Consider the following 18,847-nt stretch of genomic DNA (forward strand, 5'->3'; position numbering starts at 1 on the left):
AGCCGTTAAACGTCCAGACAGAGGATGGGAACAGGATGGGAACAGTAGTGCATGCGCTGTATTGGGAATTGTGAAGGTTCATCGGAGCGCAGTGGTTATTAGGCACCGGTCTTATATTTTAAAGAAGAAAAAATACCTATCTTTGTGTACGCGTATTCACACAACATACTATGGAACGGCGATGATTGAGGCCGAGCGCCGAGCACGGTAACAAGTTGAGCCTTGCCCACGCTGAATTCAAAGGCATCCTGTGGCAGCTGACGCAGCGTAATGTCATTGCAGACATATTTGACACCCGGAAGCCTTATCAAACTGTTTCATGGACACGTATTTGAGCAGCGTTTTAAGCAATCCACTGGATCATCAACGCGGGTTTTGCCATTTGTTGCTAGGCTAATGTCGCCGTTCGCAAGAAGTTTTGGCCGTGCTGTATCGCTTTACGAAGTAAAATTGGAATGTAGGCAGTGTGGACAAGTCATTTGTCTATAATTCCTTTTTTGCTCTGAATGCAAGCAAATAGCACAGAAACCACAGCACAAAACAGACGGAGCTACAGCGCGACGGCAGCAGCCGTAGCAGCGCAGCCGGCTTTACTCAACCCTTCAACAAGACGTTGCGTAGTGTGGTTTGCTGAAGGTCCGATATATGGCAGCAATTTTGCATAAGGTCTATTGCTGTCAATGAGAAAAATAATATCGCAGTTTGACTTAATGCTCGCATGACAAAAGAACTTACTGAAAGCTGTCATGAAGCAACGTTAGGTCGGCAGATACCTCCTTACTGGAGTGATGCCAGAAGTCAATTATCTGAGGGCATGGTGCAAGGTACTGCTGTCAAGACTCGGCAAAACTACCATATTTACACGAATGTAAGTTGACCCCCCCCCCCCCATATCGCATGTCCAGAAAAAAAACAAAAACAAAAAAAACAACAACATACCGGCAGATGCTTTCGACAACAAAAATTTATTGCCTGGCTGTACTAGTCGTCTCCACTTCAAATCACATATTTCTGTGATATACGCTGCAAGCTTGGCCTCCAGCTCTGGATAGCATACCAACTATATCCCTTGGAAGCTTCTTTGCTTGGCATCACAGTTGAAAATTTTGTCTCGCAGCCACCGCCACTTCTGCATAACCTGTTTAGAAGCTTCGAACTTGCTGCTCACAGCACAGTTGTTTCTTTGGCATAAATTATAACCGCCTTCTTGAACGCTGCGTGGAACAAGCGCTGGATGCTTTTTGGACTGGAGAGCTCTTGACGAAGCATGTGGCCAGTCGTAAAGTCATAAGTGCAAACGCGCGAACTCAAGGAATGATCGGTGTCTGCTCTTCCATCAGCCATCAACACTGCCTGGAAGTGCCGCCGTGTCACGTGACCTGACGCGACTGACGTGCAAAAAGCGAGCATCGTCGCCGTAGAGCAAACAAATTCGTTGTATCGTCCCTGATATGGTTTTTATCTCACTTTTATTAACAGTGCCAAGTCAAGTTGAAACCCCCCCCACCTCAGATGTTTTAATTTTAGAAAAGGGGTCGACTAACAATCATTTAGAACGGTACTCCTGAAACGGATCGGAGCTGCGATGCAAATGGATCCATCCCTTCTGCTCCCTCTCTCATCCATCCCTCTCTCAACACCAGAAGACAAAGCACTGGTTGTGGAATGCCTAGCTAACTGCAGTATTCACAATGGCATGTAGCTTTGCTTAGCTCTCGTGTCAGTTTTGCAGAACCGGAAGCGTATGTTCCAATTGCTGTCCTAAATTGAAGGCACGAAAAACAAACCGCACATATTGATATCCCAGTGTATGAACAGTGCTGTATGTAGCTTGGTTACGTGTTGGCTGGCTTTGAGCCTGATGCTTCTATCATACACTTTTTTCCTGTCCTCTTTGGCTTAAGATGCACAGTTTCTGGATCTTAACTGATTAGATTTGGGAGCAATCAGATTGGTTGCTGACAGATCATTGCAGCAATGCGTGTGGCCCACATCTTCACCTCTTTTTACTACAGTGGGCTGCTGCATACCATGTCTCTCACCATAGTGATCTACAACGAGAGGTGACTACATTGCGGCATAATGTGCAAGCCTGATTTGGCATAAGGTCTAGCATTATCACTAATGTGCTTTTGCTGTGTGTTGGTAGTTGAGTCTATACTTAAAGAGCACGTTAACTCGTATGACAAGTGCAAGATATTTCCATCTTGCACTATGTTTTGCCGCGAGTTAAGGGGAGAATAGGGGTAATACGACGTGGAAAGAATTGAACAGCAAATACTATTCGTAAACTATTCGAAGTGTTGAATATTTGCACAGGCCTACTTTTTATTCTTCTTTAGTAGTGGGCCTCCATATCAAGGCCTCAATAAAGGGGCTCACTGCTCAGAAGGATAATGTTACACTGTAATAACTAGTGGCATGCGCAGTTAAAAACTTAGGCTGAGACATACACTGCTATTGTATCTCTAGTTGTTATGATGTTGCACAAACATCTCTGGTTGTTATGGTGTTGCACAAACTGTTGTTAGCATGATGATCTGCTGGTTGTGCAGGTTTGCAATAGCCGTGGCAATTGCCATTGCATGGTGGGCTATGCTCCTCCATACTGCAATTACCCGGGCCCTGGTGGGAGTTCAGACAGTGGCCCAGCTTCAGACCCATCAGGTATGTACCGACTTGCACCAGTGGATGACTTGTGTGATAGTTGTGCAGTAAAATGTCTGTAGGAAGCATGCTTTCACATTTCAGTAAGGAATAGCAGTGCCTATTAGAGCCGTACAAGTTCGGTTTTCACGCTCTTACTTCAATCTTGTTGTGGCCGGTGTGCTAAGCCATATTTTTGGGCACAGTTGGCATTGCGAATATCCAGTAGAATTGATGATGCGACTAGGTCTGACGTGAATTTCAGTATAGTAAAGTAAAATTTCCTGTCTTGTTTAAAAGCATTAAGGTTTGTTGCACAGTATGGCGCCAAATGTGCCATACTGTGCAAGACCAATTAAGTACTGCCATTCTGATAAGAATAGGAAAAATTATGCCAGACTGCTCGAAACTCAGTGCTGTGCACTGACTGTCTAGGCAGATGTAACCTTTGTTGTCACTGCTGTTTCAAATGTTAAGGTCCACTGCAGGCAGATTTGTCAAAGGATGCTTCAGCCAAGCCTAGGGCTGATGAAGGCTGGCTTTACTCTCAATGATATGGCACCAACTGAGTTTGAATAATACATAGTTGTTTCTGAGTGAGGCAAGAAAGCATGGCAAGCCTAGCTAACATAAATGCAAAGCCGGAAATGTTTTAATGTGGAGTTGATTGTTTGTCAGGCTACTTCTTACTGGAAACTAAACTATCATTAATGGATATAAACAGATTATTATTATTATTATAGTAACTCTGGGGATGAACTGCAAATAATGATTGATGACCTAGACAGGAAAAGTAGAAAGGTAGGCTTAAAAATCAATATGCGAAAGACTAAGGTAATGTTCGACAGCCTCGGGAAGAACCAGCAGTTTACGTTAGGTAGTGAAGCACTGGAAGTAGTGGGCGAATATGTCTACTTAGGACAGGTAGTAATCGCAGATCCGGACCATGAAAAGGAAATAACAAGAAGAATAAGATTGGATGGAGCGCATTTGGCAAGCACTCGGAGATTATGACTAGCAGCTTACCGGTATCTCTCAAGAGGAGAGTATACAACAGTGGCATCCTACCTGTACTCACCTATGGGGCTGAAACGTGGAGGCTAAGCAAGAGGCTTCTACTTAAGTTGAGGACAACTCAGAGGGCTATGGAACGAAAAATGGTAGGGGTAACATTAAGAGATAGGAAGCGTGCAGAGTGGGTCAGAGAAATAACTCGAGTTACTGACATTCTTCTAGTGAAAATTAAGAAGAAGAAATGGGCATGGGCAGGACATGTAGTGCGAAGAGAGGATAACCGATGGTCGTTTAGGGTAACGAACTGGATTCCAAGAGAAGGAAAGCGTAGCAGAGGTCAGTAGAAAGTTAGGTGGGCGGATGAGGTTAAAAAGTTCGCAGGGGTCAAGTGGATGCAGCTAGCACAGAACCGGGTTATTTGGAGAAATATGGGAGAGGCCTTCACCCTGCAGTGGGTATAGTCAGGCTGATTATTATTATTATTAAAGCCTTTTAAGCTTTATACTGAAAAGTGGAGACAAACAAATCAATTTGAGCTACTGTGCTCACAAGTATATTCCAAGTGCTAGTAAAACCCACATATAATAAGAGACTTTTTTTTTTATTTTATTTCAGATTTGTGCCTCATGTTATTTGCAGATCCGAACAGTTTTCAGCCAAAATTCTCAGTTACAGTCTCGTTATTATTCACCGCGCTATCAGTATCAGGCTTCTGGCGAGAGGGGCGGTGGCGTTGGTTGACAGTTTTGATGGTTTCGGTTTCGTCATTTCACCACACTAACCTCTCAAACGGAAGCAGGCCTAGCGCACCTTGCACAATGCTGGGTCTGCAAAAGCAGCACTCGGCATTTTTCACTGGTATCTCGCGAACCTTTCCAGCTATGCTGGCCACAACCCACAGCTGGTTCTGGGACACTTGCCAGCTGCTGGGGTGATAGTAGTAACCATGAAAAGTTGGTCACATCAGTTGCCTCGGCATATGTGCACAGTTCCAAACTTATTTGCATAGCTTTCACTGTATGGTGCTCCATCACTTGCATCTAAGAATAAGTAAGCTAAGCATGCTCTTTCTAAGAGATACTAAGCTACTTAAAATTGGTCTTATCAGACTTTTCATAAAGCAAGCACATTCACTGAAGTATGTTACCTTTTGCTTTTCTCAGGCCATAGAAAACTGCAAACGGCAGGAACAGGCATTGGGCAGTAATGAGCATCAAAAATGCAGCATTTAGCTTCAGCCGTGAGAGGTGGCGTAGAACAGTGCAGTGGAGTCGGGACATGCATTTTGTTTATTGTGTACTCAGGCAACACGAGATACCACTATATTAAGCTACTACCATAGTAAAAAGTGGTGGACTGAAGGATAATTTTTGTACTATTTCCCAAAGGCTGTAGATAAATATGATAAAAAAAAAACTGATAACTGTGTATTTTGCCTGAAATGGTTGGAAAGATAGTGTCATCCTATCTGTGGCATGTTCCTATCTGTTCCTATCTATGTGCCAGCCTATCTGTTCTTATAAATGAAATGCATGTCATAGTGCTGAGCAGATTACTAATGTGCGTTTCATTCTGTCTTTTTCTTACAGCCGGTTACAGCTTTATGGTGTCCATGTATATAATTTTCCTCTGCATTGTGCCTCTGGCTGTGATCACCAGTTTTTCCATATACTACTTCCGACGTCACTTGAAGACATGGTGGATGACGAAAGCTCGCAAGGCGGCAATAAAGTATGCCAGCTTTGTTACCATGCTGTACTGGGCATGTTTAATCTAAAGAGTGAATATACCGCTGTTTATGACGAGTAATAACGGCATGTTTTACACTTTCATTACCTCGGATTTTTGTGTTACGACATATTCAAGTATGAGGTCATTTGTACTAGTATTTGCATTATAATGAAATTATGTGTTCATGTGTAAATAATTTTTTTATAAGAAAAATTATATCAAAGTCCTATGTTAGCATGCACATCCTGTGTACATTAACACAGGATTCAGTCACAGTGTTAGTATGCACTGGATATGTTTGCATCCTGCAGGATATGTTTTCAAACTGTAGCCTAGTGTGTTTGCTCTAGTTGAGTGCAACTTTTTTCATGCTCCTTGGCTTTGAAGTGTATTTCCCAATTATGCTGCTAAATGTGGTCAGGCTGGCACCCAGGCATTTTACGACGAAGGGACGCTGAAGACAAGTATCGTAATTTTCTGCTTCCTCTCACAAACCGGTTCAGAGCATTCTTATGATTCATGGAACCATTCGAACACAGCTCAGAGACCGTATTCACTGAATTTATTCATATTTGGACAATTCTTTTATAAAGGAAAAAGCACCTAACATGATTCTCTTTCTGTGCTGGTGGTAGCGACATTGTTGCGTACAGGCAGCATTTATTTCATTTATTGATACTTACTGTCAGCCTTTGCAGGCTACTGCAGGACAGTTAGTATGTTTGCAGTTGCTCCACCTATATCTCGCAATGAAAAAGAAATGCACCTTCTAGAAGGCCAGTGACCTCTTAAAAGCAAAGCGGATAGGTAGCTTTGCCACAGCACACCCCTCAGTTTGTGAATAATGAGTGAATTTGTGACATCAACTTAGATGCCATTGTGAAAGTTCTCATAGTTAAGTATTAGATATTTCAGTATTAGATAGAAGCTATCTGTTTGCTTTGATGTGGTTATTGAGGCTTATACTAAAAGCATGGTCCTCTGGTTACATACTCGGGCTGATGTGACTGAGATGGACAAGTGGTGATATTGTTGCAAGAGTCTCAATTCTGTGTCTTTGTGGAGGCCTATTGTATGGCCAAATTGTCCACTGCTATCTTATGTAGCTTATTCTAGAAAATGCATACTCATATTTTATCTTAGCACCCCTAAATGAAAGGAATTGCTAATGATGTGTGCAGGCAGGAACTATATTCAGGGCGCTTTGTCTAGCAATATGAGGCATGACTGCAAGCTGTGCAGCTTATCACAAAAGTACATAGTCCAGAAAAACCATGTGTAAGGAGAAGGTGACCTTCAAATGGTATTAATCATTTCTGCTTCTTCCTTGTGTAGCTGCACTCTGCGAACATGTTTCCAACTTGTTGCAACAGTTTGACCTTCCCTAAAATTTCTTGTTACATTATTTGTGGGGCAGGTAATTGCAAGTAATTACCAAAAAAATATAAAGGAGAGCAATGGAACAGCTGTGTCAGGGAAAAAAGTAAACAGCACTATGCATACTAAAGATGCTGTGGAGATTTATTGTGGTGCATCTGTAAACATGGTTGATCTTAACCTCATGTTCGGCTGCACTGCCATTTTTTTGTTCTTTTTTCTAGCTTTTTATTGTTAATTAATTTGCAGTGCCTTTTTCACAAAGAGTTAAGGGAACATAGCTCATTGGAGCTAAGCTGTTGGTAACAATGTTGCTAATGATTTTGCAGCAAAAATGGAGCTCAAACATGGCTTACGCTGGTTATATGTCAGAATGAACAGCTGAAAGTTGTCCATTTAGCACCTTGTTTCCCCAAATTCAACCGGATGTATGGCCTGTCGGTTAAAGATGCAGACTGTGGGAAGCTTTAACATGGTGTAGCTCACACTAAGGATTCAACTTTGTGCTCCAAGTTGCACTGGTATGCTGCTTGGACCTTGACGTGGACTGTGCCTCTTTCTTTCTTCAGGAGTCGTGCCCAACAGGTGGGCCTTGATCGGCGAGGGGGCCGCCCCCTGTCCAAGTTTAATATAGATGCCGAGGCCATAAAGGCGCTCAACATTTCGGCTCCAGTGACCCAGCCCATGGTCCCACAGCAGCCACTAGCACCAAGCGCACCGCCATTACCGCCTTCACAGCACCAAAAGCCACACCGCAGTGTCAGCCGTGAACGTGGCAGCTTTCGCAATGTGGACATCTCGGGGCCAGTGCTTCAGAGCTCAAGCAACACCCATGTGGCCCCAACACGGCCAGCACCTTCCAGACCTGCACCTGCCCGGCCTGCCCCAGGGCGGCCCGTGGGTGTCCAGCGAGCTCCTTCGTGTCCATCACAGGTCAGTATGCGGAGTTACTGTTCATGGAAACTTAATTTACAAACTTTGCCACTGGATGTGCGCATGGTTTGGGGTTTAGGGCTTACTCACTTGGCAGCAGACAGTATTAAATTTTCCTGGCTGTTGCTTTATTCCTGGCTGCATAAGTGATTAAAGTATCATGTGAGTAACTTAAACACGTAGTTGTCCGAAAAGCATTCTGTAGAAAGAAAAATCCTGACCAGCTCTGCATGTCAGGTTGTAATAGAGCCAGATCAGTGCTGCCTGTGTCTACCATAGTGGAAAATACCTGCAAATGGAGGTGACCATCTAAGCATGTTACTGAAAATGGAGCATCGGTAGCTTCGCAGGCTCTGTGTATGTGGCGAGCAGCAGTGACGGAGGAGGAACAGTAAACAGAGCAGGCTTCAGACATTAGTGCTCTTATATTCTCAACACTTAATGTAATTAGTAATTTTTTTTTTCTAGCATATACAAAATCTCGTACAAAAATTCACAATAGTTGGAAATTGGGTCATTGAAACACAAGGTTTTGTTGAGTAAGTAGTACTTGAGAAATCGGGGCTCACTCATTTTTACAGGGATCACTGTGTTAGGTTCACTGAAAGTGCATAGTTTATTTTCACATCATGCCAAAGCATGTCAACACAGGTGTGTTGAATTTGCGAGCTGCTGCTGTGAGAGCGCGGCAGTTAAATTGTTGAAAGAAACACTAGTATTGTGTATCTTGTGAGGTGATGAAACATATGATATACACGGATAGTTCTGTTGCATGTATTATATAGAGGTGATGCCATATATGCCATACTGTATGATATTGTGTGGGTACTAATAGCCAGTTATCCACTGTGCTTATGCTTGAGAGCAAAAACTGTTATCAGATCCCACTCTTGAACAGCATGCCACTGAGAATGTATGGAAATAACAAATATGAGCAATCTAAATTTTGCGATCTATGTATCAAACATAAATGTCAGTTTTTTTTTAACAATACAGTGAAAGCTCGTTAATTTGAACCTCGATAATTCGAATTTTCGGATAATTTGAACTACACTACTTGGTCTGGCCAAGCTCCATAGAGATCTGTTTATAAAAAAGCCCGTTAATTCGAACGTGAGTCTGTTCCCCTACGGATAATTCGAACTACGTGCCACGGCATCTGGGCGGCTCAATTGGCTCACAGCATGTGGCCGAAAAAAAAAAAAATCTCCGCGAAAGACCGGCATAGTTAGGAGCTGCGCACGACCAAAACTGGGACATAAGATGAAACCATGTGAAACTAAGGCAGAGTGGGTAAAGCCTAATCAGGCGGCCGCAGCGGCGGCTGCCTGCTCTTTCTTCCGCGCAACCTCCGAAACTCACAACTAAATGCTCGTTAATTCGAACCATGTTAATTCGGAAATACGGATAATCACTGTTGGTGCGCTTTAGCCAATGCCCATGAAAAGCTATGACGTCGGACAGGAGTGCCCTACGGGTTACGCAGGAATTTTTTTTTTTTTTTGCAAGAGTTGTCCATTCTTTCAGCCATCAGTCATCAACAAAAGTGCGCAGTAAGCCGCGATTATAACACTGACTTTTAGAATCGTTTGCTTCAAAAGGCGTTTGTTGCTACCGCGCGTTCCAAGGAATGAGTGGCAGTCGACGGCGCCCGCCCCAATCGCCCATGGCTTGATAAGGCGAACGTACTGAAAACGAGGCCTGTAGAACCAGACAAGCGCTGGCACTCTGCAAAGTCACTTCCCCCCTTGCTAGAGCTAATGTCAAAAGGTAAACACACCATAATGTTATCGCTGCGCAGCATCTTGGCGCACTGCCAAGAAATGCGTTGTGGACCATGACAGCACGAAATGGAAGGAGGTGCTAACAACCAACGCCTTTGCAAAGATCGGAGGTGGGTGGGTTCATTATGCGAGCGGGTTTGTTACGCGAGTAAATACGGTAAATTTACCGTAATGCAAATAATTCTTGTCAGTTTTTTTGCGGCCATTCGATAATTCGAACATCGGATAACTCTAACCTTTCTCCCGGTCCTGTGAAATTCAAATTAACGAGCTTTTATTGTATACATGATACTAGAAAGGCAGAAGAAATTATATTCTTATGAGTAATAAAATTGGTTTGCATATGTTTGTCAAAGGACATGCTTGTATCAAGCACACTATTTTGAGAAGCGTTATTTACTGCATTTACTGATAAGCTTGAAAAAGCACTCCAGTGCAATATAGAATGCATTAAATTTGTCTGCAACAAAAGCACTGCTAACTTTAGCACAATCTCTGAAAAAGCTTTGAATTTGTAATGTGCAATTGTATACGTACTGTCCAGTAGTTTCGAAGTTGGATGACTATTTTTTCTCATTTTTTGCATCTAATAATAATAATAATAATAATTGGTTCACAGGAAAGGGAAGGCGCAGTATCTGTCACATTTGTTTCTGTGGACACCTGAACCATACCGTAAAGGAAGGGAGGAAGGTGGGAGTGAAAGTGGAAAGAGAGAAAGAGGAGCCGTAGTGGAGGGCTACAGAGTAATTCGACCACCTGGGGATCTTTAACATGCGCTGACATCGCACAGCACCCGACGCCTCTGTTTCGCCTCCATCGAAACGCAGCCGCTGGCGGTCTGGATCGAACCTGGGTACTCCGGCACAGTAGTCGGGCGTCTTACCACTGGACCACTGCGGTGGGGATTTTTTACATCTACATTTGTGCTTTTTGGATAAATCTCATAAAAGATCATGATTTCAAGATACTCATTTGTAGGCACAGTGCTGGTCTTCTACATCCGGAACCATCAGATTTTAGTCTGATGGTTAGTTTTGACTCCACACCGGCAGCATTTTTAATTAAGCTTTGAATGCAGGGCTGTTATTTTGGAGGCAGCAAACACAGTGACAGGCAGTGTACTCCTTCCTGTTGGCTGTCATGCCTGCATCGTAATGTTTACAACAAAAAAGGCATTTACCATATGTGCAGTGTTGGAGCTAGGGAGTAGTTTCACATAGGGACATGGACGTCATTGCTGAGACTCACTCACAGGCTTTAGTGTTGACTACAACACGCTGTGTTATATTTTATGTTCGAGGTGCTTCCTAATAGAAACTGGGATCCATGCACCCCAGAAGGACTTAGCTTAGAATTTAGCCGTGCTTTCATTTTCTGCCTGCATGTACGAAGTAACAATTTAAAAAGTCTAGCAAGGGCATCCACAGTACTTTTTTCAGGGTGTGGGCGCCTATCGCTTATAGAGGTTCTTGTGTTTCCACCTATCAAATGAGGGTAAAAACAACACTCGAAACAATGCAGACTCTGAACCCTGGCCTACTCTTTCTTCTGCACACTTATATAACTGTTTATTTTGGTCGGACAAATGGCATGTCAAGGTAGTCTTGGGAGTAAAAACTGGCTGTATGACCTCTCTGCAGGGGAGCATGCGTGGGCGCTCACGAGTAGCACGCTCGGCAAGCCAGCGCAGCAACGGTCCGCGGCCAGCACATCCACCTCCACCACGGCCACCTGCACCCCCTGACGGATCTTTGTATGATGACTGTGCCACAAGCCTCGAGTTTGAAGGCACGCCGCTCGCCTTTGTGCATGATGGGCCAAACAATGTGCAGCATCCTGTTCTGAATAGGCCATTGCCTGCACGACCCACACCTGCCAGCTCTCAGCCCACAGCAGTCAACTCCCGACCCACACCAGTCAACTTACGCTCCACAGCAGGAGGGGTAGCCGCACTGGCACAGAAGTTTGAAAGGAATGCAGCAGAGTCTTCCCAGCCACATCATGGGAGGGCGCAGCCCACGGGAGGGCAGCGGTCTTTCACAACACTTTCATGAGCATCCTCGTAGCACACTGGCATTTTACACTGCACTTGGCAAGCAGTTTCTTGGTCTGGATTTACTGCCCTGACATGGCCACATCTGAGGTTTAAGGTGTGGGAAATCTGTACACTCTGCATGTCAAGCACAGCAGTGGCTGTTGACCTCATGAATTCTCACTGCGCACCGTAGTCGATGCTGGAGTCTCGTGAACATGACGATTTCATGCTTGTAATCTCGTGGCATTACTGAAAGACAAAAGGGACCAGATCCTGCTAGATGTCATTTATTTATTTTTTATTTTTTCTTTTAGCTGAGACTGTTTTGCAAATAGGAGCATATACCAAGCTGTCGTGGTATGTGCGACAACAGAGGCACAAAAAAACAGTGAATGCCACCTTTGTTCCAGCACATGGCCACTTCATTGTATCGGCTGGGACATGTCATGTCTCAAGTTTAGGGACTCAATCAAAAGGGGTAGTGCTGAGCTGTGGATCTTGGCCTTCATGCATTTTTCCTTATTAAGCGGCATTTTATTATTTTGCAACCTTTGTGTACTTCTTAAGAAACCAGTAAGTCCTGTCATTTTATTTGAACCTTGTTTTATTATAAGGCATAGTTATTCAGTAGAACCTCGCTGTTACGTTTGCATTTTCTCAGCTGCTACATTTTAGTGAGCCAGCTCTGCTGTAGCTCACATAGAAATGCATGTAATACAACTTCTGCTGTCATTTAGCAACTTCAGTGCTGTTCTTGCATGATATGTTGCAGATGCCACCTTGCTGTGCTCATGCTAGCATTTTGGCAGCCTATGTTTAGCATGTGCGGCACTATGACAGCACACCTGCCAAAATGGGACTCCATGCTCAATTGACATGCCACACCTGCGCTGATGCACAGCATGCTTATGGGCAGCGTGAATTTTGGCTCAATCCCATCACAGCTGTGGTGCGAGTGTGAATGACTGAAGGCACGAAAACAGAAATAAGTTCCTGTAGGTGGTGTTCAGGCAGCGCCGTATAAGATGCAGTTGCACGAGTTGGCTCTGAGGCTTTCGTTTCTGTGATTCACATTTATTATCATCACCTGCAGTTTAGGTTCCAGTATAAGAAGTCCGTGTAGAATTAAAGTGTTTACTGCAAAAACAGTAAGCAGTGCAGAAGCAAACGTCTGCTGCAGTTAGCCCACTCTGCGTATGCTCCCTCTTCACTTCTGCCACACTTCCACCGACATGTAAGCAATTAAAAGGGCCCTGAAATGATAATTTCAGTAATATTCCAGTGCAAGATATCCATACAGGTGGTCTTTGTTAGTGTGAGTGTTTGAGTCAAATTTAAAAGCTCTGCGTACTGCGTGTAATTTACAAATGATGTTTAAAAAGTGCTCCTGGCGACTACTGGCAATCGATTAGGGTGACACCTCCCCGCGTGCCCACTCATTGGATGCTCCCAAGTGACGTGAGCAGGACGGGGTGCAATGAGGCACTGTTACGACTTTTTTCTAAATTTTTCTTGCACACTGGCTTGCGCTGAGTTGAGAGGGGAGAGAGGCGTCATTTTTGATCACCAATATCTTCGGTGTTATAGAAGCTAGCTTAAAAATTTGTGCGTTGTGCAAAGGACTCAAGTAGAACTTTTAGAGCTTTTTATGGTCTCTTTAAAGAAAAAACTGCAGACTGCACTGTACCAGTTTTTAGCACGCTGTATTCAGCAACTGTTTTTACCTGGCGGGCACATTTATTTCCTGCGGTCTCATGAAAACGTAACAGCGTTGTTTTGTAGTGTGGTCATACAGATTTGTCCATAGTGCTTTGCACGGTGCATGTGTACTCAATTTCAGCAACTTGTACGCAGTACAACAAAGGCGTATTTTCAAACACACATGCACACATATGCGGATATTATCTTTCTTTCGGAAGAGTTATTTCAGGCTATTTGGTAATTGTCTTGAGAAGCCATGAGGAATTGCGCAAAAAACATGACACAACAGAAGGGCAAGTAGACGGACACGACGTCCTGTCTACGTGCTCTTCTGTTGGGTCCTGTTTTTAGCGCAATTCCTCACATCTTCTCATGCCTTCTTTTGGAGTTTTTGCGCTGCCTTAAAGGGACAGTCTATTGCCGAAGACGAGTATAAAAATATTGGCATATTCTGGTAGATCTTACCACTTGGTGGCAGTATCGAGGGAAGAACTTGCGGTTAAGCAAGGAATTTATATTGTAAATAGATCAGGAAAGTCAGTTTTTTGCAGATGGTGACTCCATATTGTGTCCTTTCATTGCTACTAACAGGTCATCCGTTTTGAGCATCTCAAGTAAATATACTACCTTTTATGACTATGCCACAGCGTGATAGAACAGGTATTTGTGTTCATATCAGCTTAAGACAGCCTACTGTTTTCTCTTTCAATAAATTGCAGCTTCATTTATTAGTTAATCTTGTTTGATTCACTTTTAAAATGTGTTGAAAACAGAAAACCAAAGACACTGCCATACTTGTGGTACTGCCATCAGCAGCGCTGCTATAGCTGCTATAGGAAAAATGGTCACTGGGTTTATTTAGTTTATTATCAATTATAGTTATAACAAAATCTGTGCATCTTGGTTAATGACAGGTTCTGCATGCGCCTTAAGTGGCACGGCAGTTGTTTCCATAGAGCTGCATAGAGTTACTGTACTAATGGTATGTCGTGTCCACGATGTCAGTGTTTGCAGACGTAGACTGCCATGGAGAAAACGGGACTACCATATAGAAAAATTAAGTTTTAAACGGTTCTGCCTTGTTTCTCAGTTCCACAGATGAGTGTTCATTAATTTTAGGAGGGAGCTTTCCAATGAAGCAAGCTAAAATTGTTGAAAAAGTCAGTAGAATGTCCCTTTAAGTCATTGCAAGTTTTTCAAGGCTGCAATGTCTTGCTCTGTTCATTCCACTACACTTTCCTTTCGCCACTTGCAGCACAATATATGGCAGTGGATAATGCTAAACGGCTGAAGGGTGTCGTCCAAAATTGTTTGAATTACTGCAGGTAAAGTTAAAGCTCATACATGCTCAAATTTTAGAGGCGGACAATTTTTGGGGCGTGTAATATTTATATTAAGCTCATTTATAAGTCATTATTTTATTAACAGAAACACCTACCGCAACTTAACAGTGTAATCAGACAAAGTGAGGACAGGCACAAAGTGCGTGCCGGTATCCTAAGAAAAAGAAAGATTGGATACATTGTTTACATTTAGGGAACTTGCTGTTAACGTTCAGCTATAAAACCCGCCAGGGTGGCGCAGTGGTTAGGGCGCTAGACTACTGGCCCAAGGATGCGGGAACGAATCCTGGTTTCGGTGGCTGCTTTTTGGTGGAAGCGAAAAGCTAGGCGCCCGTATGCTTCGTGATGTCAGTGCACGTTAAAGAACCCCAGTTGGTCAAAATTTCCAGAGTTCTCAACCACGGTGTCTCTCGTAGCCTGAGTCTCTTTAGGACATTGAACCCCAGAAACTAAACCAGCCAAACCATTTTGCAATGAAATATAATACAGCTTAAAATTTGTCACCATTCGTGCTTGAAGCATATGTATTTTAGCCCTGGAACAACTGCTATTGCAGCTGTGCATCTGCTCGGGCAAGATTGAGGCGAGTGCATCCTGCAGTGAGTGTGACTGAAAGTTTGAGTGTGATCGGTAGCAAATTACTGCAATGCTAAAGTCCACTCACTCAGAGTGCACTAGATCTTACCCATCTAACAGATGTGTAAGCTGCGTAAGTGGCTAATGTTGCTTTTAATTCAGTCGTTTCAAAGCTGTAACCAAACATGTTATTCGGTCACTGATCAGCTCTTCATAGACTAGGCACTGCTTACCAGGTACCCTGTATCCATAGTTCTCAAAAGGCATTAATGCCAGCATGCTGTACTATTGCACTTCGTATGACTTGTAATGCATGGCACAGTGGCCTCGGCACTTTATGGGAGTCGTGCGGCTGACAAGCGGCACCCATGAAAACGCAAGAAAAATGATTCTACCATTTGAACAATCAGCAGCCTCCCCTCTATGTTGTGTGCTCGTGGCACTGGCAATTCATTATCGCATGCCTAGTGCCAGCACATTTGCTTCTGTGCTGTCATAATTCCTGGCTTATACAAATACAAGGTGCTCAAAGCATTTCAGCTTGTTTCGTTCATTTCCTAATATCTTAATATCACTTATGAATAATGCTTACTAAGCTGTGCTGTGCAAGTCATGGAACTCTGTTACAGCAAGCATAAATGTTATTTGTTTTCATAAACCTCTGCTTTTTTCACCCCTTCCTTAAAACCTCCTTTCACATTATGATCCAGGTGGAGAGATGCATACTGAATGTACGAGAGGCATTTGAAAGAGTTTTATGGCTTGCAAATGTAAATTCGACACAGTGTCAATGAAGGTTCGAAGAGGCATGCAATGCGATAGTAGTGTGTGCTGTTGCTAAACTAATCGTAGGTCTCCATTCTGAGCATGAAAGCACTACGGCTAAATAGTGAGTTTGCTGATGGCTGAGAAAAATAACATTCATGTTGCCTTGAGAAGACACAGCAGGGGCAGCTGCGATAGCTGTAAAGGCAGGATTCTTTCCTTTTTTTTTCAAGCATGTCATATGCTAGCATCACCATGCATCCGAGAAGTGCTCTGGCCAATCAGTTACGTGTTGCGATTCATATTACTGTACTAGGTGCATTGACAGGTTGTTTCACCATCAAGGTCAATATTTTGCATACCGTCTAGAATCACAGGTGTATTCAAGCATGCATACCTGCATCCTGCATTTGTTAGCACTAAGAATAAAACATTTTGCAGCCATTTTGCTCATACCTCTTGACATGAGTGGAAATTCAATGTGGAAACACTCACCTGGCTGACAGCTGCATCTTTTTCATGTCATTTTGGAAATGGCGCTGTAAGCCACAAGAACTGTGCCTTGCTGGTGTGCATGTCAGTGTGCTCATGGGGACTTGCTTTGACATGCAGGAAGTCTTGTGAAGTTGCTGGGGTGCCTGAAAACATTTCCCGATGGCAGTCCCTGTACATATGTGGCAATTTGGACACTGGTGTATGCAGTTTCCAGGACAGGATGGAGACCAATACTCGGTGCATATAATGGGCTGTGCCCTTAGCTTGCTGTATTTATGGCCCTGCGTTTGTGGAGCATGGCCTTTCCCTTGCGCTGGTATCAGTTGAAGTTGGTTGTTTTGCATCCAGTGTTGAGCAGGGATCTGTTGTAAGCAGATTTCTGCATTGAGTGTGCAGTGCTGCTTGGCTGTTTTGAGGATGCACTCCTACTTAATGTTCTGCTATGGTACAAAGCTCATTGCATGCTGTTTTGATGTAGTGTGCTTTCAACCTTTATAATCACACAACAGTTTGCAAGGCTTAGAAGCTCTACAAGTAGTCTTGCACCATAATGCCTTTGAATGAATGCTGCCGTGCAAGCTTTGACATTTGTTCACTCACTTTGATGCGTCTGCTGTCGCTTGCATGGCAAACATTGGGCTTGTGATAGGTAGTGCAACTTTCGTCTGTGTTCTTGGTTTTAATATCCAATGATTGTATGTTTTAATAAATGAAGAAGCATGTAGGGTCTTAGAATTTTAATTCCTTGAAATACAGTGCAGCAAAGCTATCTATAAAGGAGCCTTACCATTCACCATAGAGTGGCTTTGTAATAATGCAGTATCCTGCAGTTGCAATCCAAAAGTGAGCCAGAACAAGATGAGATTTTTGGATGTGGCATGTGTGAGCCATGTTTGGTTATGCAATATGTGAGATAGCCATATTGTGCCGTGTGCCACAAAGTGAACCTAGTATTGCAACACTTTTTTTTCTTCAGTTACAGCATAAACAAGTCCACATTGCGACATCAGTTTCTCTAGAGCACAACTTGATAGATTTCATTTTGCAACCAGTATTAGACGCTGCTGTGACTGAGGAAACGAGCTGTTGTCAGTGCTGGGCTTAGCAAGAGTTTCTTTGTGTGTGATACAGAGACAACCCACAAGTTGTGATGAAGCTCACATACAAGTGGCATTGTTTGCACTGATGGTGCAAAGCAAAAAAACAAGCTTCTTCTGGGTTCTACATCAGTGATCCTCCTGCCACAAGTCCTCGCTGTGCATGTTTGTTTTTGTAAGTGCCTATTTATAGACATTGTACATCTATTCATTTCCTGTATTTGTGTGTGTGAACAGGAGGCATGTGGTTCCTTTCAAGGGCTTTTCCTCTGCCATTGTTTCTGATTGGCATGTGCAGGCCACGCATTTCAAGTGCACGTGGCAGTTGTTACAGTAGAATGAAGGTCAGACCACACAATGACATAGCATTCAGTCTTGCGAGATAACCGAAGTTTACATCCATGCCCGTGTGCAATATAGACGAGCTGTACATTTCTTGTGCAGGACTACCACTAGTGCAGTTTCAAAGTGTGAATGTCACAGTTTTATTTTCTTCCTGTACATATGTATTTACTGTGTTGAGCAAAGGTTGCTTCTGTGAACAAGCATATATAAATAATTAAATATAAATATATATATATATATACATAGACGTATACATATGTACATAATAAACTGTTTATTTATGAAATTTCTGTGCTTTGACTGGCCTCTACTTCTTTGTGTGCATTGATGCGGGAGAAGATAGCAAAATGCAGCTTGTTTTCCTTCTTGCTGCATTTTCCTTCTTGTCCTTACCTCTTATGATCAGAGTGTTTTTTCCTTTGCATTCTACATTGCTGTAATCTGAATAGCATTCCCATGCATTCCACAGAAGTTCAGCTGCAGCCAAAATAATACAGAACATGCTTTTAAGCTTTTTCTACCTTCCCAAGAAAAAAACACCAATGCTTGTAACAGTGCCATTTTCCAACATATGCATATAAAGTCTCACCTAATTTTTAGAAGGGTAAGGTGTGAGAGAGGTTTGATCGGCGAAGCCTGTTCATTATTATAATGACCACGACCACACAGGCATGTGCAAATATCGAGATCATGTGAACTATGGCAGAATTGCATACTAGAGCTATGTGGCAGTGGGCACGTGTTAGTGTATGCAATGTGAGCCCCTCCCTAATATGCTAGCTTGCTCACCTGCACATTTTTGCTGGGCATGGCATTTACCACAGAAAAACCATAAATACCACCATTTGCATGGTTTCTTCCTTTTCGCACATGCAAGTAAGTAGTCTTTGTCAAACATATACGGCCCAAGGGTTTTGTTTCCAAGCCCTCTGACTGGGCTCAAAGCGCATCTCCAGCGTTCGCAAAGTCACATGTGGCGACAACTATCTCAACCTTAGGTAT

General features: G+C 43.2%; 1 protein-coding gene across 3 annotated transcripts in view; it reads left to right on the top strand.

Annotated features, from left to right (window-relative positions):
* The window catches only part of Meltrin (disintegrin and metalloproteinase domain-containing protein meltrin), a 112,162-nt gene extending 94,031 nt beyond the window's left edge, over window positions 1–18,131 (top strand). For 2 of the 3 annotated variants that reach the window (XM_084591376.1, XM_084591377.1), the window contains exons 18-21: window positions 2,556–2,667; window positions 5,250–5,391; window positions 7,338–7,701; window positions 11,129–18,131. In XM_084591376.1, coding sequence (XP_084447502.1) covers window positions 2,556–2,667; window positions 5,250–5,391; window positions 7,338–7,701; window positions 11,129–11,542 — 1,032 coding nt within the window. In that variant the 3' untranslated portion in view covers window positions 11,543–18,131. The remainder of the gene's footprint in view (window positions 1–2,555; window positions 2,668–5,249; window positions 5,392–7,337; window positions 7,702–11,128) is intronic. The other variant, XM_084591378.1, reaches the window with a different exon arrangement.
* The last annotated feature ends 716 nt before the right edge of the window (window positions 18,132–18,847 follow it).

This window comes from Amblyomma maculatum, chromosome 1 (genome assembly GCF_055883805.1).
Source record: "Amblyomma maculatum isolate TAMU_Amacu chromosome 1, ASM5588380v1, whole genome shotgun sequence".
NCBI lineage: Eukaryota > Metazoa > Arthropoda > Arachnida > Ixodida > Ixodidae > Amblyomma > Amblyomma maculatum.